Here is a 27,106-nt window from a genome sequence, read left to right as displayed (position 1 = left end):
GTATCTTATATTTTGTGACATGTAGAATTCATCCTTAATAATATTTTTCCAACCAACTTAAATAAACAAAAATTATAGATACATTCATGTTGGGTTTGTACCGCATTTTCCCGATTTTCCACACTGTACTGCGCCGCTAGTCTACAAAACGTGTGTTTCAAAATGATAAGCAAATGTTACAAAATCATTTTTCTTTAGTATATTGAGTTCATTTAAAGCTTTTATAATATAAGAACGACATACACTAAACCAGTTTTATTTTATCTCTTTACAGAATCGTTTCTTACTGTTTACCACACAATTGCATTGAAATAACAACCAGTAATATCGTTATATCACTGGAAAGTATTTTAACTAATTAATTTTTTAAGTAAATTACCGATTATAATCTACTACCTTTGATTAGAAGTTTCCATAATCTAGGCTACTACAGTTACTAATATAGAAACAAGTTTAAAATACTAATTAAAATCAACCAAATTTAAAAAATAGTCTTTGATTTTTCAGGTTGAAAGCAACCGACTAGTCGGTTAGACTGAAATTACCAAACATCTGTTACCAGGATTCGGTTATTCCCAACAAAATACCATAGTATTTGTACCTATTAGCATATTATTAGTTTCAATTTATTGTGTTTAGTCTAGAGAGGGTTCAATTTCCACCTGTTGACGCTTTTTGATTATGTTTTGTAACAGACTAAACTCTATTTCTATCACTACATTAACTATTTATAAGGGCTTAACCATTACCAGTACTAATTGATTTAATTCATCAAATTAAATGAGGTTTTAGAATGACTACACCTCAGAAACCTTGGGAAATGCAATTTCCATCTTCAAATGCAAATTTTAGACAGAGTGAGAACCTTAATCCTAGGATGTCTGCTGGGAGGTAAGTGTTCTTATATCTGCAATTTTTATATTCTTTTAGAGTTTATGTGGATTAGTAGGTTATAAGTTCAGATGTAGGTTACATGAAAGTTTTCATTTTTTAAAGATCTATGCCTATAATATCCTAAAAACTGATAACCATGTCTTCAGCAAGATTATACTAGGCAGCTGCAGTATAATAAGTGGCCATAAACACAATCGAATTATGATTATCAAATCATCAATATTCATGACCATTTAAAAATTCGCTGCGGCTATATGGCCGGCTACCGTCTGTAGATTAGACAGACGGGCGATGAGTGGTGACATCAACCGTGACGTAACGAAAGGGCAGCCATAACTGTCACCTTTACACCAGTGCCTTAGAAATATAAAAAACACAATTTGTAGACTATTTTATTAATTGCATATTATGCATTGCTAATGTATTGAATGTTAATGTAATAAAAGTGTACGCTTAAATAAATTAAAAAGAATAAAAATATACAACTAAAAATTAACTATGTACCAGAATCTACACTTCGTAGTTTATTAAGATATAGTTTTGTTTCTCGCAATTTTACTGGAATGTTTCAATTAATAGTCATTAAGAGAAATCATAATTAATTACAAATAATTTTTGTCATATTAAATATGTATGTCATTTAATAGCATAAAATAACTGGAACATTTGTTTTATTTACTAATAACACTCAAATGGTTATGATTTCATTGTATATTGTATGTAAGTGGTAAGAGGGAAATTAGTCTCTCGTCTTGAGATATTTGAAAATTAATTCTTCCATTTACCAATTAAAAATAGTTTTATTATTAATCACTTAAGTATTATCGGACTTTATCAGGACTGTAGGTTCTTATAGAAGGGACATTGGTACAGTTTAAAGTATATAGCAAACCTCGAATCACTTATTCTTAATTGAATATGGTCCGTATTTTCTTTATTATTGATAAAAGTTTTCAACTGGTCAAAAGAACTAAACTTTCTAGAACCCGCCATTTTAATAGCAATGCACAGTGCTAGAGCTACTTCAAAACCTTTGGCGTCACAGTCTGTGACGTCATAGTCGTTCCCGTCCTTTGAAACCAAGACCGGTGACCGGGCATATAGCCACTCCGTTTAAAATTACAGGGAGCTGTTAATAAGCGGCCTAGACTCTAGACTCATTATTTAGTTGTTTTTTTATTGAACAATTCCATATACTATCCAACTTCGATATGTAAAAAATCGTACATAATAAGAGTTGTAATAAATTACCGTAACAAGAAGAATCTCGTTCATTACAATTTTAAAAACATAAATTTTACAATCATTACAAAACCAACCATGGCCTAGACTTAGATATCACAGAAACCTTACAATATTTATAACTAGCCCAGCTTGATATCAATGAGTAACCGCTTTTGTGAAATGGAGGAAAGAATTCTCCCCATGGTTACCAAACCCACATGTTTGAAGCCACTTAAACAAATCTCGTCACTTGTGAGAAGTATCTCACATATTTTCCTCATATTCATCGCCATTTTCAGACTCTTAGATATTAGTTACTTCTTGCTGTTTATTGTTTACATTACAATTACTATAACTAATAAGTTAAAATCATATGCTAAGTTAAATCAATTGTAATATTGAATTATTCCTTAGGATAAAAACATTGAACCATTTGATAAAACAACTGAATAATGAGTGTACGCCGCTTATTAAAGTCTATCCAAATAACTACTACTTTAAAACAAAATGTTGACCAAATTACATAATAGGTATTTCAAATAACAATATAGTTCTGCTGGTTTGAATATTAAAAATTAATATATTAGATAAATAAAAAAACAATATTTAGGGTAGAAATAGTTACAAACAAAACAGTAACATTTACTATTTTCAAGGATAAACGTTGTCTGACTCCTTGTGAAACAAAGAACATACTACATCATATTCTACTTGTCACCATTAGTCAATTACCAAACACAATTTTACTTTGAATTAATTTGGGGTAGGGTATGATAAGCGGACCCGGTTTTTTATATCGAAGAATGTAGTCTTCGATACCTAATATTCTCATCTCAAATCCTAGACTATCAATCGATATAAAAGTATCTGTAGTCCTCAATAACAATCATATGCTTTAAATTAAAATATGAATTTAATATTTATAGTGATCAAACAAATTATTATAACAAAAATTATGAAAACTGAAGACGACCATATTTGCTCCTCTCACAGTGGCAGTTGTTTTTTTCCCACAAATTTCACATAATGGGTTTTTCGTACGAGTCCAACATGTTGAAGCCACAAAAACAATATATTTATTTATATCTTATCATCTTTCAAAGCAATGTCTAGTAGTTTTCTAAAATTGACTGACATTTTTAATAATTAAAATTACTAAATGTAAATTTGAAATATTACCCTTTGTGTATTATTTTAAAGTGTTTACAGCTGTTGATATAGACTATTTAAGTTAATAATTCAAAATAATTAATCAGTATTGATTGATTATATCGATGATTATGATTAAGTAATATCGTTTGCCAATTTCGATAAAAAAAACCGGGTCCGCTTATCGTACCCTACCCTTAATTTGGAGCAATAATATTGAATTAAATTACATTTTAGGCTTTTAAAATCATACTATTATACTTTTACATGTAAAAAAAGGGTAGAGTACGATAAGAGGACCCAGTTATTATATTGAAATTATAGAGAGTTTAATTGTTATACCTATCGATATAATCAACCAATAGTAATTAATTTGAACAATAAATAAATCATCTGTGCCAGATGTACACATTTTCATATTTTAAAAACAATTTGTTCCATAAGTAACTTCTTTTAAATAACGTAGTCAAATTTAGAAAACTACAAAATTGTACTAAAACATGATTTACTGTGTCTTTCTCAGTTTCAAGATGTTTGTTTTGTTATTACGTTTTCCTTATTATTTAAATACAAAAATTTCCTGATTTCACGTCTTAATTTTTTGTTTGATTAATGGTTACAGTTTTTTTATTGTTTATGACATTGCGTAATTGTTTAAATTATTTGTATTAATTTGAACCATGTGACTTTAATTTATTATTTTATATACGTTGATATTGATGGATGGCTCTGTAATTCAATACTTGAAGTATCAATGATTGTAATAAGCGATATAAAAACCGTACTTTGTAATAAGCTTATCGTACTTTGCCCTAAAAGAAATGTATTTGTTTCAGATTATATAAAATAACTAAACTTTATTTAAATTACATTTGAGCAGTGTAGTACTTACGATAACTTTAGCCAATCTAAATGGTATTTCTGCAGGTACTGATACCATCATAACTACATTCCTTAATTAAAACGTAATAGTTTATTTGATTCCAACTAAAATAGTAGCCTACATGGTTTTAAATATATTTATAATAACAATTTTAGAATGTTTAAAGTCTTCTTAAGTGCATTTTTTCTTGCAGGGATAAATATGATTTCCACCTTTAATTCTAGTTTTCATCTTCTCATTACAAACTGGACAACACTTTGGATTTAAAGGAGCAAGGTTATTATCTTCTAAACATTTAAAACATTATTCAATGTTTAAAAAGACATTTTAAGTCAAAAATTGAATGTTCATTGCCATTGTTTTTGCAAGCCTACTCACTACATTAATTAAATAAAAACAGCTAGCAATGATGTCACTAGCCTACTTGGTACATAAATGAAATCAAAACAGCTGGCAATGATTATTTATTAATAGGCTATCTATAGATCAAAATGTTGTATTCAAAAGTATTAATATTTATAATTGATTCAATTATGTTGGTGCTTGTTATACTGCAGCCTACTAGGCTTAATCTCTTGTTGCATACTGTCAACCCTGGATCTGGAAATTCGTTCATTATCATTCAAATCTATGTAGAATGTTTATTATTGAACTAAAGTGTATACTAATATTTCAGCAATAGAAGAAAATTTAACAAAGCAAATTGTAAAACCTTATAAAAAATATTAAAATTTTCCTACTTTTTCAAAATATACAAATTTTTTCCTAAAGGATTTTTACACAACAAACTCCACTTTTCAAAAAGTTTTATTCATTTTTATTAGAAAAATGTTAAAATTTTACCTGTTTACAAAAAATTACACATATATTAAACTCGTACCAAAGGAACTGCGGGGCTTTTGGTCTGTCTCAGGAAAGAACCCTTATACTTGTGCAAGACATGTACCGATAATCTGGCATTACACCCGGAAGTTTGTTTTGAGGTTTACTATACTTGGGTAAACTATTCCTAAAAATAAATGTTGTATTTCTCTATATTTTACATGATTTTTAGTTCATGTATGATTTGGTAAAAAATATATTGTTTTATCAAAATAACTATGCTCTTCTATTTTATATATACTGGTACTTACAATCTAAAAAAAACTAAATTGTTAAAAAATCAACCAATAAAGGATCAGTGTTTTTATTTGTCAAATCAACCATTTAAACAAATAAAAAAATGGCTTTACATTAAAAAAACAATTGTTTAATTTGGTGCTAGGGCAAGACGCCTATAAAAAGGTTGGCGTCAAAGGGTTAACCTTGCAATTGTTGTCCTGAACAAAAAAATATAATGGTTTCAAGGGGTGGAAATATGAAATAACAAAGTTGTAGTCATTAAAAGTGCAACTAATTTTATCATGTGGAGTAATATTTCCTTGTTTTAGCTTTCATCTGCATTCTGTTTAATGTGATCTTGTTGTGGCCATGAAACAACATTATTGGTCAACAACAGTTGCTATAAAGAGGTGGAGCCACCTCAGTTGTTTTTTGGTCAACTATGATGAATCGTGGGGAGAGTGGCAGAGAGTCGGTTCCGAAATGAAACATCCAATCGGATATTATTTGAAATAATGATGACAACTATCTTATTTTATAAAACTAAACAACTCCAATAATATATTTAGTGTAAGAGGAATACTTATTTATATTTTTATTTTCAGAAATGTTCTCAATAGCAATGCCCCCTTACATTTCACCCAGCCAACAGGATCTGTGAGACCAGCAGCAGTGTTGCCACAACTCCCTCCAAGACCTCCACAGTTGGCAACATCTGGTCTACACACCAATTTTGGTATGGGTCCAAGTATGTTTGGTGGCTGTTCAGGATTTGGTGGTTTTCCCGGGTATGGAACTTACCCAGGAGGCATGTACATGCCAATGGGATACAATTATGGATCATTTGGAAACTTTGGTCCTGGTTTTGAAAACAGGTGAATTTGTTTCATTTTTACTGATCATATTTCATTTGTCTAGTTTTGAAAGTATAAAATAAAGGTGATTCCTGAGTGTTGTTTTAGATTATAAACTTATCTAGGAGGGATACACTAACACATTTACACTAATTAAATTTACATTAACCCAATGGGGAATTTACCCAAAGGTCACCTGTTGTGGCTGAGCGGGACTGAATAATCTTACCCGAGCGGCACTCGTTGTGCTCTTTCTAGACGCTAACAATCACGTATTTGTTTGTTTTTCCACTGGATCGCAGTTTTGTGCCCTCGTGCATCACTATAAGCAATTATTCTGTTTATATTCGTTATCTTTGCACACTCAGGGTGGCCACCCGACCGGGAATAAGCCGGAAATTTAACGGACCTGGAATAAGCCGGGAATTTTTCTGAGAACCGGGAAAATTTCAAAAATAATTTTTCTGTCCCCAAGAACTTATAAAATCAAGACATAATTTGACAGCTTCTTGAATCTAGAACTGATTAATCACGAAACATGGTATTTTACTCGATGTGGCTCGTGAAATTGTGTATGAAGATCGACATATGTTTGTGAGCTACATCTGACGCCGGTTGATCTAAGGTTACCTTCACTAGTGTTGTGAGTTTATCTTGGTTAGTTCTACTCCTGTGCCGTGGCAAGCCTCCGCCCCCTCCCTATAAAAAATACGTAACAAAGCATTGGACAATTAAAATCGGCGGACCGATCGTTTCTGATTTCTGCACTAAACGAGTGGTACGCTTTAAGCGGTAACAAACGGGGTTTTTATACTTAAGTATTATTCAGTCGCTGAAGTGGGGTCTCCAGACGAAGTTGTCCAACTCTTATTCTTTAGAGAAAACAGTGTTTTGGAAAGACATGTGTTAGATACATAGCACAGGCCTAAAATGTACAGTGTTAAAGACAGGCTTCAAAGTTTGATTCGTTGAATAATATAATGTTTAATGGTTTGATAAGAGGTGCAGCCTGGGTTTTTGAGTACACCAGAATGTCAGTTGGATTGAAAGAGGTGCAGCCTGGGTTTTTGAGTACACCAGAATGTCAGTTGTATTGATACAAAGCTTAATGAGATACCTTTTGGAGAAGAAAGTATTGGGTCAGTTACAACAAGTAACGTCGAGAAGGGGGCATTTGCGTCCTGTTGCACAGCAATGACAGACTGAGCTGAGTGTATAGTGGCAGGAGAAATATTTAATATTTAGAATTGGCGGCGGATAAATACCATTGTGTGGTACTGTACTGCTGCTCACGTCTGCCATTGCTAGTGTCGAGTGTTCCCCATATGTACAACACAAACATTAAACTTTAAGTCCTCGCCCAATCTACTCAATGTAACGCTCACCGTCCACCCTAACCGCTTGTATCGTGGCCGAGGCCACGGTTGGTCTATGAATGATTGCTTCACACACACACGTTCCGATTGTCATCAAATTACATAGTTTACAAACCAGTGTCGGAGAGTTTGTTACAAGAGCTGGAGAACAGTGTCGGCTATTAAAATTTTAATTATAAACATTGCCGAGACATCACTGTCGTGTGTAAACAGACTTTGTCTTGACTCCCGGAACAGCAAGTACTAACGACAGTTCTTCTGAGTAAAATTCCTTATATTGTTCACATTATGCTACAGTATTTGTGCAAATTCTCTCGCAGCTTTACTTGCCAGTGCAAACGAAACTTAAATGTTGTTGCCAGTCTACAAACGGCAGACGGTCAACCGATCGAATCAGCCACGCTCATCAGTTTTCGTCGTCAGAGCAGCATTGGTTGGACGACGGCTGGAAATCCCGTCAGTTCCCCGGTTAACTATTTACCGGAACTACTTCTACGCACACGTGATGATCGTTCAGACTATTCTAACTGTTTAAACGAAATAGTCCAACTTTGTTTCGTAGTCCCTGACTGTAATCTAATTGACTAACTGACTGAGTCTGCACTGTCTATTCGTGGACAAAAACGATCGGCAGTACTCAAATTGCCAATTGGTAAAACATGTTTTTGTAGTTCTTTGTATATAAAACTATCTAGAAATATATAGCAACAGAATAATGTAAGCTATAAATAATATTATGATTTAAGTTATTTTTTTCTGTCTATATTTTTGAACGCTTGCAAGTCTGCTGGGTCTATGCGCAGACTTTAGCTCCTCGATAGTAAACAGACAATCGCTAATTCGTATTTTATCCGTACGTCATACTTTGCGTAGTTGTAAATAAATATGTTCTCTATAAATATACGTCCATATATTTTTATGTAAATTTAATATATTCTAGAAGCTCATTTTATAACCTACCATTTCTATTACTTAAAAAGGAAAAATGACAGAATTTTAATATATTCATTCCCCTGAATCTCTGCAAATTCCTTTGAAGTAATATGGTATTCTTAGGCTTTCCCCTCCCCCACAAAAGATAAATTAAATAGAGTTCAGATGAAAGTATTTGGTTTATTTGTTGATTTTACTGAATCGACGAAATCATTGTCTCGTACCAAAAGTTCGTCTACCGCTAGAACTCTGACCCACAAAACTGGGCTGCAGTCTGTCCCACGGTAGCACTGTGTTGGTATTTATTTGTTATCTTTTTATTTCCGAATTGGATACATGTATTTTGTAAACATCACAGAAAGGACAGTTATTAGGTTTACACAATGTTATGTCGACACATCGAAAGACAGAGATAAAAACTAAGGAGTAGGTTTAAATGAGTTTTAGATTTGAAATTTGGAATGCAACCTCAGCGAAGGTTGTTACGTGACACATCGTATGGTGTAACAAGATAATTTGATAGTGTATATCCTGTTAGGGAATTTGGCTGAGCATTAGCAAAGCCTATAACAGGGTGATATGTTGAGATTGAACTTTAGACATTCAATTTTGCATTCAACATTAGTGAAACCTGTCCATAGAACATTATAGGTAAACAGAAATTAATAGTTCAAATTACTCAAAAAACTGATTGATTTTACAAAGTATTCAATTAAATGAATACTAAATGCCCCATCACTATTTAAACCATTTTTCTGAGCTCCCACCACACTTTGCCACTTGAACTTTTACTCTCTTGCACCAAATAAGTCCATGAGCTTTGCTGACTGCCAGTTCTATATTTCTCTATATTCTGTAGTTTGCTCTTAATACTCATTACTTGTATTCATTGTACAGTACTTATTTAATTTGAATGTTGAAAATACATATTTATTAATATTAGCATTTTAGGACAAGGACCAAAAATTACTATGTCCCGAAATCACACACCACCATTTTGTGGATATGCCCCAAAACTGCATTGGCTTATTAATAAGAGCTTTCTTAGAGTTGTTAAAGAAACCACAACTAGAAGCCCAATGCAGATAGAAATTCGTTGTTAGTACCAAAATGTCTTGAAATGATTTGTCTTCACTAATAAACGTTAGCATATTTATACACAACTTTGAAAGTATTTACAATTGGAAAATTGCAAACATAATCCAAATTATCATCCTTCCAAAATAAATTATCATTACTGTATTATATAAATTATAATAAATATAATAAATTCCATCCCTTTCACTTTGCAATAGTATTCTGTTAAGTTCTTATGAATATAATTTATTATCCATTGTATACACCTTATTACAAAACAAAAATAGAATATAGTATATGAATCTAAACTCGTTCTAACAGATGTTTTTTCTTACTGTGAAATTAACAAAATACCAAACCTAGCTGAGAGCATTTAAATCCATTCTAGCAGATATGTCAAGAAATACAACAGGTATTGGTAAATAAAGAAATAGAAATATGGTGTGTGCACCTTTTGGTCTCTGATCCAATGTTGTTTGTGTTCATTCTATGTTTACAACAATTGCTCTACTGGCTGGGTAAAGTTATATAAATATTGGGTTGCTCTCTGATCCAATGAACATCCAGTGGGACAAAACTGGTCCTAAGTCACCCATTGTTTTAAACATTGCATAAAGTGTGAAAACCTTTTAATTTACTTACAGTATAAAAATGGAAAAATAAATTTAGTGATTTTACTGAAAAAGTTTCAACATCCTCAAAGCTTCTCCTGGATTGTTCTTGTCAACAAAACTTGCACATCATTTACTTGTTAAACGTTCTTTAGCAAAATTAAAAAAGTATTTAATAAATATTAATAAAATTAAATGTAGATTTTACTTTATTAGTTTCTGAAAATAATAAATTAGTATGATTATAAAAATAAACTCGGCAGAGTTGTAGCATAGCCAAAACCTGGACCTGAAATGGTTAGTTGTAGTGCTACTGTAGGTCATAAACTTAATTTCTTTCTTTTTTCAGATTCATGCAGGTAGCAGAAGAAAGTTCACGGAATGCATTTCAATCAATAGAATCATTAGTCCGTGCCTTCACTTCAGTGAGCATGATGTTGGAGTCCACTTATCATGCCATGCATTCCTCATTCCGAGCCATTCTTGGAGTTGTTGACAACTTCTCTAGGCTGCGTACCATGTTTGCTCAATTCATATCTGCTATTTCAATTCTGAGAACAATCAGAAGTTTCTACCGCCGATTGCTCTACTGGCTAGGTAATGTTATATAAATATTGGGTGTCTATAATTTTACCCTCCCCTCTTAATTTTTGTTATAACTGTCAATTGAATCAATGGATTTTAGTGCTTAAAATAATTAGGTTCTTTGTACAGGTAGCAATTAGGTCTCTTTCCTGAAGTTAGGAGGGGGGAGAGAATTCAATATTTTTAAAAGTAGATTCCCAACTTAAGATGCCTTCTTAAAATTTGGTAGTAAAAAAGAAAACTGGTTAAAATTTGAGGTTTCTATATTGATTGACCCTGTCAGATGATGTGTGTGTGTAAAGTTAAATTCAAACAATTCAAACATACTCGTAAATTATTGATGCAGAAATTACTTTAACCTAGTAACTGTTAATCCCGTCAATGCTATGGGAGCGGCCAAAGTGCCTTGATTGTTATTCCTGTACCTGTTACGGGACGAGCTTGTCGCTGCTCTGTTAATCCCGTAACCTCTGCAGGAGTGATTATTTTATTGTAATTCTACTCTGCACTCTATTGGCAACTTTTGAAACCTAACTTGAAAGTTCTTCGGCTTTCCACTAAGTGTCAGGAGCTTATTGAATAGACACTTGCACTGCGTATTGATGTTACGGACTGACGAGTGGAGCGTTGGACAGGCTTAGTGGCACTGAACTTCCACGTGGCCGCCGGTTTTGTTTAGGTTATGTTACTGTTACTGTTGAGCATTGTGTTGTAATATGGCATCGTAAAGTGGTTCACGTCTTTCTTTAGACGAAATAGAAGAGTGTATTCTAGATTCTGATAGTGGTGACGAAAGTATTCCCGATAACGAAGTCGGTTTACCTTTGGTGAATGTAAGTGATGAATGTCCAGTGACAGACAGTGACTTGGATTCAGTTGACCCTGTTGCTTCACCACATTTCCTTTGAGACCATTAATACCTAGATCTATTCCTACACCACAAAATGAGGTAGAAAGTGTTGAACCTATTTTTATAGGTTCTCAGAATAACTTTGAGTGGCGCGATGTCAATCACTTTTGAGGCTTTAGTTCTACTCTCTTTGAATTTGATGCAACTAACTCTGGTATAAACAATGAGTTTTTAGAACTTTTTTATATTGCAAATGTTATTGATTAGACTCTCAGAATATCCACTGTAATCTTAGGCCTAGTTAGTATAATAATTTAAAAAAATATTTTTTTAACTTTATTATCAAAGTATGTTTAAGAATCCATTTTTTCTATTATAGGTGTAAAGTTAAATCTTAATATACAATAAATGGAAAAATAAAGAACTAAAAAAATGTGACACAGTAGGATACACAGTAGCGAAATAAATCAAGAGTCAAAAGGTTAATAATACAAACTAAATGTCTTCATACTTTTCTAAACTCTATGTAACACATTCACTGCTAAGCATTTGAGTATTAGCGAAACCCTGGTGCTAATTTTTTAAATTTGTTTAATTAGAAGATATAACTTGCAGAAGTGACATAAAAGCACAAAAGATTATGTTTGACCTATATTTACATTTTTTTGACATCATTATACTGCGGGACCGATGGGTCCCGTCAGCATGGACCAGTGCCCATTGAACCTGAACATGACATTTATTACAAGAACTACTGTATTATTTAGGGGTGTACACGTAACCTTATAACTGTTGGTGGTAGTGAAGACAAGAAATTAGGCATTATGTTCCCAAGACTCCTAAAATTATATAATATGATGGGTCCCGTTGTCCTGGCTGCAGGTCTTCGTTGATTTATACATGAGTTCACACTCAAAAACAAGATAATTTTCACTGAAGGCACTAATAGTATATAATTTTATTATTTACAACCATCCCCTCCCTTCTTTGTAGTTTTTAATACGTCTTATTTACAATATGTACATCATACCAAACACTTTTTGTTATTGTGCATCTTATTGTCATGGCACTTGTTATATCATCACGAATGTATTACAAACGTATTAAAAACTACCTCGGGGTCTCTAGATGTCCGAGCCATTGTTTATTTCGCTAACAACAATCAAGAAATAATAGCAAACACAGCACTAGATGAAAACAACTATAGTTAGCTGAACCGAGAAACTATGCACACTAGAACAAAGAACGAAACCGGCCCAACACACTCACGCTATCAGAAAGGGCCTCTTTGCAGTGCTGCCTAAACAGTCCCGAGAGCAAAACAATAATGCCCAGCGGGACCGTAAATGTTTTACTTCAGAAATGTAGATTTTAGTGTCTCAATTATAATTGAATGTTAATACGATTATTTGTTAATACTGATTTTTTATAACTACATCCAGTAAAATTTTTTTTACAAAATACTCCATATCAAATATAAATTATAAACTGTTTGTATTAACAGATAATTGTAATACATTAACATTGGAAATTTAGAAGCTAGTGGGTCAAAACGCTATTTTTCTAATTATTGGGTATTTAAGTTTTATGTGCAGTATATTTGAGGCAAGAATTGGAGAGCGAAACAGTTTTTGTATGTAATAATGAATGTACTTCTGGGATAGGATTCTTAATTACCGAGACATTTGAAATATGTATTAACAGATATAAAAACAATCTGTTGTTGCCATAAATACGTTTGTGGCTTGCTAAAAGATGAAGGTAGACAGTGTACAAGCACGGAAAACTGACCGTAGCACTGCAGCAGCGGAATTCTAAACTGTTCTTATTGAAATAACACACCTTATATTTAGGATAATTCTTAAAAAGAACTCACACCTACCTGTTTCACAAGACCATTTATCGCTTGCTGTGCTCTTTTGTATCTCCGGCTTTCATTCTTGGAAAGTATATGTGAGATATTTGTAAACCTGATACAATAAGGTTTTGCTTTCTAATAATTGTCCCCTATATTCTCACATTTTCTTGTTCTTAACCCAGAAATGATATCAAATTATATTGATGTACTATAAAAGGTAAATGTTTATTATGCCCTTAGTCCTTTTAATACCCCGTCGAGTTAAAGTTTCAGGCAAGTCAATTTCGAGTACAATACACACAATATTCATAGTTTTTATCGTTCAATTTGGGTTGTACAGAAGTGTTTAAATAACATTCTTTGAGCATAACATTATATGAATTCATCACTGCAGCTATCTATAGTAAAAGCTGAATAATACTTTTCCCATTGCTATTTTGCAGTACGCTATTGATTATCACTGTATATTTAATACCAGTTTTTCCTGTGTTAAAAATGTTCTGGGAAACTTTCAGTTTTTCTTTTTCTACAAATTTAATGTTGACTATTTCAAAATAAAAAATAGCCAAGTCAGTCCAGACGTTCTGAAGTGATGGGCTCATAATGTACAGCATTTCATTATTATTTACATAGATATATGTTAAAACATCCACTAAAATAGCTATATGTTTATTAAAACATTTATTTTTGATAAAGTTCTGTGAAAAATTATGTTATAGATTTTAGTGCATTTATTAAAATTTTAACTGCCTCACCCAGGATATAACATGGAACTCTACTTTTGTGAACAACTGGCATGCTCGATATATATGTGCAATTGTAGTTTTGTGAAAAAATGCCACGCCCGAGTATATTCATTTTCATATTATCAGCTGTTATTTTGTGTTACTTGGTATTATTTCTATTACGTTAGAAATGTCTAGAAGATAGCTGTCCAGTTAGTGGTGCAATCTTGTGGAGATTACTCACACTACTTGGATATCACATGCTTTGTATCGCACACAAGTTTGGGAATGGTAACGTTGATATTTTTCGAGGTGTTTTCTGATGTTTATTCGTAGATAGTTGTGTGATAGTGGTAATATGTTGTAATTATTTGACAAATTTGCATTATTTGAGATGTGTATAAACATTATTACTGGTTTACTTGATTTATAACGCTTTAAATAACGTGTTATACCAAAAACTTGTAAAATAGGAAAAAAATACTCAGCGCTGAGGAATCTTAGTATGTAACTAAACCCAGCGCTCAGGTTTCGCTGTGAATCCACGAACACGGCAATTAAAGGGTTAAAAAAGGTGCATGTAAGTTAACTTTTTGACTAGTAACCCTAACCACCAAAACCACCTGCGACTGTGCAACTTACAAGCAGCAGTACAATTCCCTGAAAATACTTTAGTTGAAAATATAAATTTCTTCACAGCAAAGTATCAGTTAGAAAACGCATGAATGTAAAAATCTTCAGTATAATATAATGTGGAATATGATTTGGAAATATTTTAATAATGAACATTTCAATATTCTTTAACAGTTGTGAGTAAACGTACTTTTTTTACCAAATAAATCATAAATACTGAAATATATTAAAAAGGTACTGACCAAAAATCAGATTAGTTTCAGGTGATTAGTTTTAAAATAAATATTAAATTTTTCAACTAAGTTTGGAAATACGAATACATTTAACTGTGGTATTGAAGATTTAAAAAGTATGACCTATTCGTAAAAAGAAATTAATGTTTGCCATTGAATTCAATAAGTAAAAAATATATACGAGGTGTGTTCAAAAAGTATTGTGAATTTTGTGTATTTTTAAAAATTATTTATTTATTTGTGAATATCTATTTTGTCCCCTTCAAAGTAATTTCCCTGGGATATTATACACTTGTGCTGTTTTTTCCAATCTTCGAAGCATTTCAAAAAATAATTTTTTTGTATCTTGTTCAGCTCCTCCTTCGATGCCGTCTCTATCTCGTCAATCGTGGCGTAGCATCGTCCTTTCATGGGCCTCTTAAGTTTCAGGAAAAAGAAAAAGTCAGAGGGGGCCAGATCTGGGGAATACGGTGGCTGCAGTATCATTAGTGTGTTGTTTTTGGCCAAGAAGTCGCGTACAAGCAGCAATGTGTAAGCAGGGGCGTTATCGTGGTGCAAAATCCAATTTTTGTTTTTCCAAAAATTCGGACGTTTCTGGCGGATTGCTTTGCGCAAATTGCGCATAACTTGCAGGTAATATTCCTTATTCACCGTTCTACCTTGTGGCAAGAACTCATGATGCACCACGCCCCTGCAATTGAAGAAAACTGTAAGCAAAACTTTCATATTCGACCGAACTTGGCGTGCTTTTTTCGGTCTTGGTTCGTGCGGCAGCATAACCATAAACCCACGATTTGTCACCAGTTATGACCCTCTGGAGCAAACATTAGCAATGTTCATGCGATGCTGTTTTTGATTGAAATTGAGCAATTTTGGTACGAATTTTGCAGCGACCTGTCTCATGCCGATTAAAATCGAATGGCACGAGCCAATTGATATGCCTAGGCCCTCGGCAATTTCTCTAACGGTGATTCAACGATTGGCCAATACCATTTTCTTCACTTCATCAATTTTTTCGTCTGTTGTTGAAGTGCTCGGGCGTCCGGCACGCTCTTCGTCGTTCACATCTTCTCTGCCTTCTGAAAACATTTTGTACCACCGATAATTAAAAAAAAAATAAAGTTACTATCACAAACTCTCTTTAAGTTTCAGATTGTACCTGAAGCATAAAAAATCTTATGGATATTTTCCAAATGACATACTCCTCCAGCTGAAGACAATAAAATGAACCCAAATAAGTGGGCTAAACAAATTGTCCGTCTGTATAGATTACATAGTGTAATATATTACTGTTATATGTGCTTTAGGTGTACTGGACAACAAAACCCAGCCAGAGAGTGTGTGGGGTTCTGTCACTGATGGGTCCACAGACAGCCAAGTTGTCACTTATTCATCTTGGCCACTGATTACATTCTTTGGTCTTCTGTTTGGTGGACCTTATCTTATATCCAAATTCTACAAGTCAAGTGAGTTGGACAAGTTCAGTATACTTTACATTATTAACCAATTAATTGCGCATGACAGAATATCTTGTTATGCACGGTTCAGGTTACTAAAGCGATGTTTTTTATTTTAACTCCTGGATTCGAAATTGAATCTGTAGAGATTCGCCTTGTCATTAATTATCAGCAGTACATATATTACTGATCACTCAAATGTATCTTTTGTGTACTTTGTGATTTAAAAACCGTAAAAAGATAACCTAATCCACAAATCATTATATTTTTATAAATAAATATTCTGCTTGCAGTTAGTATATTCTATTTACATTCACTCAGCACCGCAAGTCTGCAGCGTTTATTCGCGGACAACTGATTAGCACTGTGCAAATTACTGACCGCTAATTGTGATTATGTTGTATTTTGTCTATGAAAATTCGTTGATAACCTAATTGCTAAATGTTTGTACCTTTGTAAATAATATTTTGCTTGCATTTCCACATGTTAACACCATGAGTCTGCTGCTTATTATCATGGATGGCAGCTGATCAGCAGTATGCAAATTACTGATTACTAAAACGTGTGTTTGTTATACTTTTTGTTGAAAAAACTGTAAATAGATAACCTTAATAAAAATCGTCATACTTTTGTAAATAATATTTTGCTTTATTGCATTTGCTTTATCCTATTCTTCATTAATATATTGCTAAATAGTATTTTCTATTTATGTTTGTGCATCACTAAGTCTGCCAGTGCGTAAATTAATTGGAACCCATTGGGAAATGTTCGTTCAAACAAGTTGATCCTCAATGAGTTGATGTTTAACAATCATCTAACTCAGAGACCATTGATTTTATTTACCATTGAAAAAGTTGTTATTGGTACCACTGTCAAAAAATCTAGTTCTCAAACAAGAGTCATACTCCAGGATATCTTCCTATCCATGTTGCATAATATCTTGTAGATAACCCAAAAGGCCTGATTATAATACTCCTACATGATCATCCCTGTTAGAATATCCTTAATTCTTTTGTTGGTATAAAATTTAGTTCTTTAAATTGATTCAACTCAAATAAATAATCACAATTTTTTATAGAAAAACTGTTAAAGATTAAAAAATAGCAAGACACAACTGATATTTTTTGGCCCTCAAAGAAGGAATGCTTCCACAATATCCAATATCTCAGCATTTCAGGAAGCCAGATACCTTGGAATGACCATAGGCAGTGACCGTAACTGGAAATCCCATTTATATAAACTATGTAAAAAAACTCAGCACTACCCTTTACGTAATTAAAGGACTCAAACAAATCAGCAACATAGAAACATCAAGAACAGCCTACTTTGCATAGTCAGTATTGTACCCTAAAATAGGAAAATTATATAATTTGTCATCTTTTCTAATATAAAATTTTATACTTTTTACCTAATATTTGAAATTTCTGGACATCACTCTAAAAAAAAGAAAGAAGAATACAGTACAAGTACATTAAATTAGTTTGAATATAGTATACAAGTATTTATATTATATTCTAAAACTTCAAACTACTTATGTACTGTATACTTTACGTACTCCATTTCTAGTGTAAAAAAGAAAATTAATGTATCACCTCTATCTCTAGGCAAGATCCAATTATTATTCAATGTATTTTGTTTGATTTTCTCAACAGAACCAATTGACTGGGATCTAGATAAAGGTAACTGGGTTGTACCCGGATACCCTTATGAAGCAACATCAGAAGCAGAGCTGAGCTTTCAAGCCCAAGAGGTGTTGAATGTGGCTCCCATCGAGTTCCAGCTGGAAGGTAACACAGGGTGGTTGCTGGCCAAGAACAGGCAGGGCAAAGTAGGTTATGTACCTGTCACTCGGCTTAGAGGAGAAACAAGGCCACCTGTGAGAAATGTCATCAACTCTACCAGTAAGTAGTACACCCATCCGATTGTGCGGCTATTGGATGTGAGGTGCAGTTAAATTGAAATAATTAATAAAATTAGTTGAAAATATTTTGTGTTATGTAGAAATAATGATGATGTTAGACAATATGAGTGTAATTTGGTTTTGCAATTCACATGTTTGACCCAAGCCTCTTCTCCTGTAATGATTTGATCAAGCTGCAACTCGCTATCTTTTTTGTAAGTGTCAAAAATGTCAATAATGCAGCCATACGCTGATTTTTATAGTTTATATTGACATTTTCTGTACCAATCTTGCATGCAGTTTATGATAACATAACTTCTGCGTAGCAATTTTGTGTAACAAACTCCTTGAAATTTGAGGAAAATTAAGTGAGAGTTCCTTTATTGTGTGTTTTCTTTAACCTGTTGACGACTGCAGCAAAACATACCCAAATGAGTGTGCACGGCATTTGCCGTTTGGTCCCATATGAGGAGGCATTTTCCGTTGCAGACTAATGACTGTCAGTTCGTTCTCACTGACTTACTGTGACGTCTAGCGGAGATTTTTGGAACTTTTCAGTTGTTCCTAATAGTGTAGCTGTACAGTGTTGCTAGTCCTGTATCGTGGTTGCACATGGTGATAGATAACTTTTAAAACTATTTTACGGAGGTGGGACACAAGACCCGCTACGCCTCCAAGGTCGCCATTTTATAAGGCCACTCCCCCCAGAATGACACAAAGAAGCGTAAACTACTCAGGCAGTGCTATGTGTGCAAACACACCACTCGAACTGGACAAAGAAAAGAAACCAGCTATGAATATTCAACATGTGAGGTCGCCCTTTGTATATATCCTTGTTTTGAGCAGTATCACACACTAGCAAAGTATTAAATCGAGATTATTGCTTTTAACAAACTACAGTGTATTTTTATATACATTTAAACTATAATAAACAAGTTTATTAACATTTAAAAGTTTTGTTTGTTTTACTCTCTAAAAGTCTGTTACTGGTCAATGAGGCACTCAGTATGGACCATCATAGCGGCACGGCAAATGCCTTGCGCACTCGTCAACAGGTTAATGTTCTCACCGACTTTAGAGACAATTTCATCGGTCACAATGCTTGGCTGCACACTTTGTTTGTCATCATGCACATTACTTCGGCAATTTTTAAACCTAATGCACCACTGACGCACTCCACACCTTCAATTTAGGGATAAATATCAATTAATATATTGTGCTTAACCAACAATAACCGTATTACCGACCGCACTTCACAACTCACAGAATTTTCAATTGCGTCACATTTTAAACTGCTATTATAAAACAACAAGAAGCGACCTCACTAGCACAGCTTGATAGCCACTGAACAGAGAAACACCCTGACATCAAATTGGCTGTGATATTTCCGCTTCTAGGGGATACAGAGCGAAATATAATCTACTTTCTGGATAGCCCTTATATTTACAGATCAATCAGTGTATTAATATACAATATATATATATATATATTTAAGCAGAATTACATGTAGTATTTAAAATTAAAATGTGTATAAAGTGTATTTGTGTTAATTTATTTACTTGACTATTTTTTACAGGGAATCCAGATGTCAATAGTAAAACTTGAATCATGGATCACTTCTATGCTAGTTTTTAAAATTCTACATTTATAAGTAGTATTCAAGCAATCCTTCTAGTCCTGTCAGCCTCTGCCACTTGTACATGGGATAACATGCTTTGTACATAAAATTGTGAAAATGAAACCTGTTATTGCAAGAGCAGTTATTGTTAGATATTCTTATCCATAAATTTTTCCAGCATGAATACTTTTAGGCTACCTATTTCATTTTTTGTATAAATTATATTTTTGATCGTGAAGAATTTAAAGAGGTAGGATATATTTAGAATAAGAAAAAATTGGGTTTTTTAGTCTTTTATAAACACGATTATGAGTACTTCACATCAATTTCTTCCTCAGATTAAAAATATATTGGTAGATTACAGGTCTTAAAACATGAGGATTTTTAAACAGTGGAAGTTAATTTTAACAATCCTGCTGCGTAACTAGAGCGTCTGTTTGATCAATCGTAATTACCTTGTTAATTTGTTTATCATTAATAGTTAATATTAATAAATCAATATTGTACTGTTAGTTACATGCTGGCTGTGTGGATTGTTAATACTTTTATTGTGTAACCTTAACAACGTTTAAAATTAATAAGACATGAAAATGATTTGAACAAATATTTATTTACTTTTTATTGTGTTTATGTCACATAATATATTTAAAAACCAACTTTTTACTATACATTCTAATTGGACTGCCTTGAATTTGTAAACACTTTGGATAATTTAATGATCAAGGGTTGTGGATTCAGTGTTGTGATGGCAGAAACAAAAAAGTACATAACTATGCTTTCAAACTATTTAGTAGTCTTTTCAGTAAATTTCCATCTTGATAACTGGAACATTATGTTAGTGAATGAAAGCTGTAATGTTGATTACTGACTGGCTTCTTGAATCGTGAGTAATATAGCACCATTTACATGAGAATGTATGTATCGCATTGTAAAACATAACATCCCACAAAAACCAGATATTTTCAAATGCAAGTACCAGTAATATTCATGTTGTATACCAAAGCCCAAAGTTAGTAACTATCAGCTAAGCATCAATCTCATTGCTCCACATTTATTATAATTATTACAAACTTAATATGACAAGCTCAACACAAATCAATGTGATGTAGCAGTATGTAACCTGTGTCGTACAGACAGATAGCTCAACTGATTAGTTGCCACCAGAAGTACTAAGATGCCAGTCAGTTTAACCATAGAGTCTAGTACAATCAGAGCTTGGTTAAACAAATTAATGTCTCATAATTCCATACTGTTTATTTTAATATGTAAATGAAAAACTAATGTTCTGATATGTAGTATTTACTACACGGACTGACAAACCTTATGTTTTCAATATTATGTACAATATTGAAAACTCTTAATAGGGTCAGTTGAAATCGTCTAGGTTTACTACCACTTGAAGTATCATGTTATTTTACTATGTTTACTAAAATATAACTGTACCATTGTCTAAAATATTAGTTTATTAATCTAGACTTAGTTATCATTTAATATATTTTAAAATTTAAATCCTTGATGTAATTTTGTCAGTTTTATTTTTACCATTCTTTGTACCTAATTGTTTAGTGTGAAGCTTAACGCTTCCTGCACCGTAGACGGATGTAGTCCAATGATAGACAATGCCATTATTAGACATGGTATTACTTGTGTTCCTAAGATGTGTTAGTTCAATTAATACTCTTCTATAATACCATAACTTTTATATTGTACTGAAAAAATAATTACAAACAAGTAAAATTGTATAACACAATCTAAAGAATCAAATGGATCCTTAGACAAATGGATCCTAAAAAAGTGTTCATGTTAAATTTAACCATATATCAATTTCACAAAACTCTAGCCTTTCATGGTTGTATATCAGTATCCTGTTTCAATTGGCACTAGAGTGAAGAACACAGCTTTAAAATACAATGAAAAATTATTTTCAGCTAAGGAAATATACTTCTGTGTAGTGTTAATAATTATTGTATGTTATTATCAAATTAATATTTCTCATTTTGTAAAAGCAAACTGGACCTAAACAAGATCTGATACAAACATAGGTTATATTAGTAAATTTAACAACTAAATGATCTGTTATCGCTATTTTTAATGGGTCCAATAATTTAACCCTTCGTACGCTGTAAGCGGAATATTCCGCCGAGTAAATCTAACTCGAAACGTTCTAAGCGGAATAGATCGCGGAATCCCCTGACAACGCAATATATTTACGTTAGTTCCACAAATTGCCGCCAGAATGCATGAGAGTGACTATTCAGTGTTCTAATATGACACGATGTGAAGCGTGACTCATCAAAACACCTGGGACCAATCACAATGGAAGCTTTTGTTTGCTTAGTCAGTCCGCGCCATCGCCAGTGAGCAAGCTGTACGCTCTACACGGAACTATTCGCGCGTGTCAGTCAGCTGCCGGCGTCTGCTGTGTATTGTTGTTTATTGTTTATAACCTGCTCTACTGCGTTAGCTGTCTGTTGTGCGAGGTTATCCATAATGATAATGTGATAAACTATTTATAGTTTTATATTGTTCATATATATTTCTCATCGATTTTTATTGCATAATTATGGCGAATCCTGATGATTCAGACTTTGATGATTTTGTACTTGGTGCAATGAACGCTACTGTTTCTAGTGAAATCGGTGACAACATTATTGCATCTGATCTGGAAGACACTGTTTTACACAATTTTAGTGATGAGGAAGAGGATATTAGTGATGAAGAAGGAGTGCAACGAAATATTCCAGGTAGGCCTAATCAATGGGACAATGTTTCAAATAATGACCCTGGCCCATCAACAACTATACCTGTATACAATGTCAACCAGGGACCCAACTTGCCATCATCTATAACTGCAGACTCATTACCTATTGATTACTTTGATTTATTTTTCAATGACAATCTGATTAACCTGATTTGTACTGAAACCAACTATAATGCAAACTTGAAAAAAACACACAGGCACTCTCCACACGCAAGGTTGAATAAGTGGACTGAGTTATCTTCAGTTGATCTGAAAGCTTTCATAGGCACTGTTATAAATATGGGAACAATGCCACTGCCAAGACTTGAATCGTACTTTACTACTAATTGGGAGAGTCGCACACAGTTTTATAGGGACGTTTTTTCAAAAGATGAATTCTTGAATATTTTTTGGAATATTCATTTCAACCACCATCAAGGACAAGGAGACAGTGGTCAAAAAGATTTCCTAATAAGGCCTGTAATTGAACATGTAAGAAATATGACTCATATGAACATGTTGTTTTATTATCCTAGTAATAGAGTAGCTATTGATGAGAGCACCATCTCTTTCAAGGGAACAGTTAGTTTCAAAATCTACAATCCTCTAAAACCAACAAAGTTTGGACTGAAACTTTTTGTTTTATCGGACTGTTGTAATGTCTTCATTTATGACTTTATCCCGTATTTTGGCAAAAATGACGTCATACCTGGATCTGAACTCCTCAAAACAACCCAAATAGTGAAGTCTCTTTGCCAGTCTGTAATTTTGAAAAATCCTGGAGCACCTGCAAGTGGTCTATATGTATATACCGATAGGTACTATACCAGTACGGAATTGGCCAGTGAATTATTGAATATGAACACGTATCTCACTGGCACAGTAATGCCAACTAGAAAACAAATGCCCCCAGACCTACAAGCTACAACCAAAAAGCTAAAAAAGGGCGAGATAATTTCTCAAAGAAATGGTAATATCCTAGTAGTGTCATGGAGAGACAAAAGAGTTATACATATGCTTAGCACACATGGAAAGGGCAGCAAATCAGGTGTTACTGATGTAGCAAGCAGATGGCCCAACAAACCACCAGTTACTAAGCCCAATGTTGTTGTTGATTATACAAAACATATGGGGGCTGTGGATCGGAGTGATCATTTTATATCCTCCTATGAATTCATGCGACGTACCAAGAAGTGGTACAGAAAAATGGTTTTCTGGCTTCTAGAGGTTTGCATTATTGACTCGTATTTGTTGTACAAACAAGTGCAAAAAGACAGCTAGAGAAAACCTCTAAGCCACTTAGGTTTTAGAAAGAGTTTAGTGAGAGCACTAGTGGCAGACAAGATGAGAGCTCAGCCAACCCCAAGGAGACGTGGACGACCTTCTCAAGGACCTCCTGAACAGAGACTGAATGGTAAAATGCATTTCATCAAGAAAAGGGAAAAGGGATCAGCCAGATGTGTGGTTTGTTTGAAGAGGGGTTTGAGGAAAGAGTCTATATATCTATGTAAAACATGTGACTCCAAGCCTGCCCTCCACCCAGATGAATGTTTTGAGATTGACCACACACAAGTCCAATATTAGTGTGCTTTTTTTATTTTTGTACCATTTTGTGTTCTTTATATATTCCATATTTGTCATGGATTTTTTCTCTTCATTATCTACTAATTTTGTATAATTAATATAAATTTCTGTTGTGCTAACTTTTGCTACTTTCAGAAAAGTTTATTGGACTTTATATTGCCTTGTATATTTACATGTATATGTACTCATATGTAAATAAAATAAAAGCATTACAAAAACCATCATGTGTTTTCATCAGTTGCAAGACCAATAAAACTAAAAAAAATATAACTTTGAAAAAATTGAAAATTATTATTTTTTTTTATTTGAGCGTTAGAGCAATTTTATACAACTTGCTTTCAGCGTACGAAGGGTTAATAGCAAAATGCTGTATAAAGTGGTTGGATATAAGAAATGCATTATTGATTGGTTTAGGAATGTTTAAGGTTTTTTTCATGTAGATATTAAATATATATGGGAGTTATTGTTTCCTGGAGGCACTGAGTATCGTCCACACCACGTATTGTAGTCAGTCCTCCTGACTCTGGTACTTGTATATTGTGGCATTATCTAGTTTAATTGGGGTACTCTTCTCTACCTACACACAACTGATAGAGAATGTGGTAGTTACGTTCCTCAGTGCCTGGATGACTTCATGTGACTTCTCCAGTAAATACGTTCTCCTGCTGGCCCGATAATATTGTATGTCCAACTGAACTGTAATTCTAAACTTTCTGAAAGGAGAACTGTTGTCATTGCATTTCTAATGACCTCTGTAATGGGGCTGAAGGCGAAGAATTTGCGCTCGATGTGTGTTTTAGTGGTGGAATCATCCACAGTCGCAAAATACTGCATTACATACTTGGTAGACACCATCTTGCCTGCTTCAGACGTGATAATACTCGGATCTCTCTGTTCCTTTTCCATCTGTATGCCTCTTCAGCGACAGCAAAGATGGAGGGTCTAAGTCACCCATGGCCTTGCCTTGATAGGTGTGTGTGGTGTTAGTGTCCTAGACAGGCTGCTCTGTGTAAGGGTTGATTGCAACCAGAACAATACCATAATAAGTGTAGATGGCATTTTGGTATAAAACTTTACTCGCAGGTTATACAAGACTGCAGTTTGGTACAGGTACGACAGTTTCGTGAGATCATTTTCTCTACTTAGAATATCTGAATTTCTTAATGAAAGTAGATTTTCTTTTTTTTTAACAATAATTGGTTTAATTTTACCATCTTTAGCCTAACTTTAATAGTAGCTGCCATGTAATTCTCCACCACCTTTGCACCTTCCCAAATCAATTTTGGGTGAGGTATCCGTATTTGAGCACCCTTTGTATATAACTCTTTTGTTGTCATCTCGGAGAAATCTTGGAAACATGAATAAGAATAAAAGGCCTACAGGAAAATAGTTTGAAACTTGTCGTGCATAGTGTCTTAGGCAGAAGAAACGTGCTGCACCCATAACCCACAGGTTCGTGGTTCCCACTTGAAGCGGAAGCCAAGGCGAAAGGGTGAAAATTGCTATTCTATACCAAATGATATAGCTGGCCAGGAGATGTGTTGAACGTAATTCATACCATACCGGTATTGCATCCAGAGGTGAATTAGTATTAGTTCTCTCACCAGCTATGATGAACAGATTAATATAGATACTTATTAGTAAATGATATAGTGAATTCTATTTTACAGTAATAATAATACAAATAGAATCTGCAATAATCCGGTCAAACCCCAATTATTTAACAAATTTAAAGAGGGAACATGCCGATAAACACTAACCCCCAAACACGCCCCAATTTATTTAATTAATACATATTTTAAATATTTACAACTTTGTGTAAGATTAAAATAATATAATTGAATTAATTATGGTAAATTATACTTCCCCATAGTAGCTACCATGGCTCAGCCAGGAATCCTCCTAAACTTCTTGAGCACTACACGTTACTGCTCCCAACGTATACTTGGTCTATGGCATGTTGGAAAGACAATGATCGTAGCTAGCATCACAACCTCTCCCTCTGAGGAGTTAAAACAATATTTGATATAACAGTAATTTACATCCTTTCGGCTCGGCAACCGCTTCATATATATATATATATATATATATATATATATATATATATTTTAATTCTTTAGAAGCATTGACCAAATTATGTATGTTAGAGCATGTCTAATAATTAACTTGAATATACTCCCTGACTTTGTTGGATTCATCACAGTTTTACTATTGTTCTTATAATATATTACTGGAATATTTGTAGCAGGACAGGGGTTAGATGTCTCGAAATCAAATATTATTTAGGTTGTTACTTTGCCTGTCTAGGGAATAGATTTAGTTTTTTAGTTTGATGCTTGCTGGCATGGTGATCTCTTCATATTGTAAATAATTATGGAATTAAAGTTTTAAAGATGTTAATCGAGTGGAATTGGTGCATTAGCAAAACACATATTTCAAGAATATATTTACATTTTCTATCATTGTAAAATAATAACAAAATAAAAAAGATCCTTTTTCATCTGTTTGAATATATATATTCTTGTTTGCATTCCTGTATTAGGTAGAAAGCTCAAATACTTTATGTGTCTATAATTTGTTAGTTAAGGTCTTTTTTATATCACCAAAGTTATTCCATTTATTGTCTACTTTTTTACTATATTTGTTTTATAATTTATTTCAATTTTGAAACGTGTATTTCTCAGATATGTCCTGAGTGGGTTTTTAAGAATGCCTTGTAATGCAGGCATGTGTTTTGTGTATTTTGTATCTGGCTGAGGTGAAATAAATTATAATTTATATGTAGAGTGTTACTTTCTAAAAATAAACTTGTTGTTTTTAA

At 33.3% G+C, this 27,106-nt stretch overlaps 2 protein-coding genes across 2 annotated transcripts; both read left to right on the top strand.

Moving 5' to 3' along the window:
- Nucleotides 1–260: 260 nt before the first annotated feature.
- On the top strand, nt 261–27,106 carry LOC124359787 (probable peroxisomal membrane protein PEX13). Its single transcript, XM_046812817.1, has 6 exons — nt 261–891; nt 5,857–6,126; nt 10,452–10,699; nt 16,294–16,452; nt 18,096–18,344; nt 19,920–27,106. The coding sequence occupies exons 1-6, from the start codon at nt 794–796 to the stop codon at nt 19,946–19,948; spliced, it is 1,053 nt and encodes a 350-aa protein (XP_046668773.1). The 5' UTR covers nt 261–793; the 3' UTR covers nt 19,949–27,106.
- Nucleotides 22,525–23,982, top strand: LOC124358178 (piggyBac transposable element-derived protein 4-like). Its single transcript, XM_046810498.1, has one exon. The coding sequence runs from the start codon at nt 22,525–22,527 to the stop codon at nt 23,980–23,982; it is 1,458 nt and encodes a 485-aa protein (XP_046666454.1).

Source organism: Homalodisca vitripennis, chromosome 1 (genome assembly GCF_021130785.1).
Source record: "Homalodisca vitripennis isolate AUS2020 chromosome 1, UT_GWSS_2.1, whole genome shotgun sequence".
NCBI lineage: Eukaryota > Metazoa > Arthropoda > Insecta > Hemiptera > Cicadellidae > Homalodisca > Homalodisca vitripennis.
This window is presented reverse-complemented; position numbering and strand designations above follow the sequence as displayed.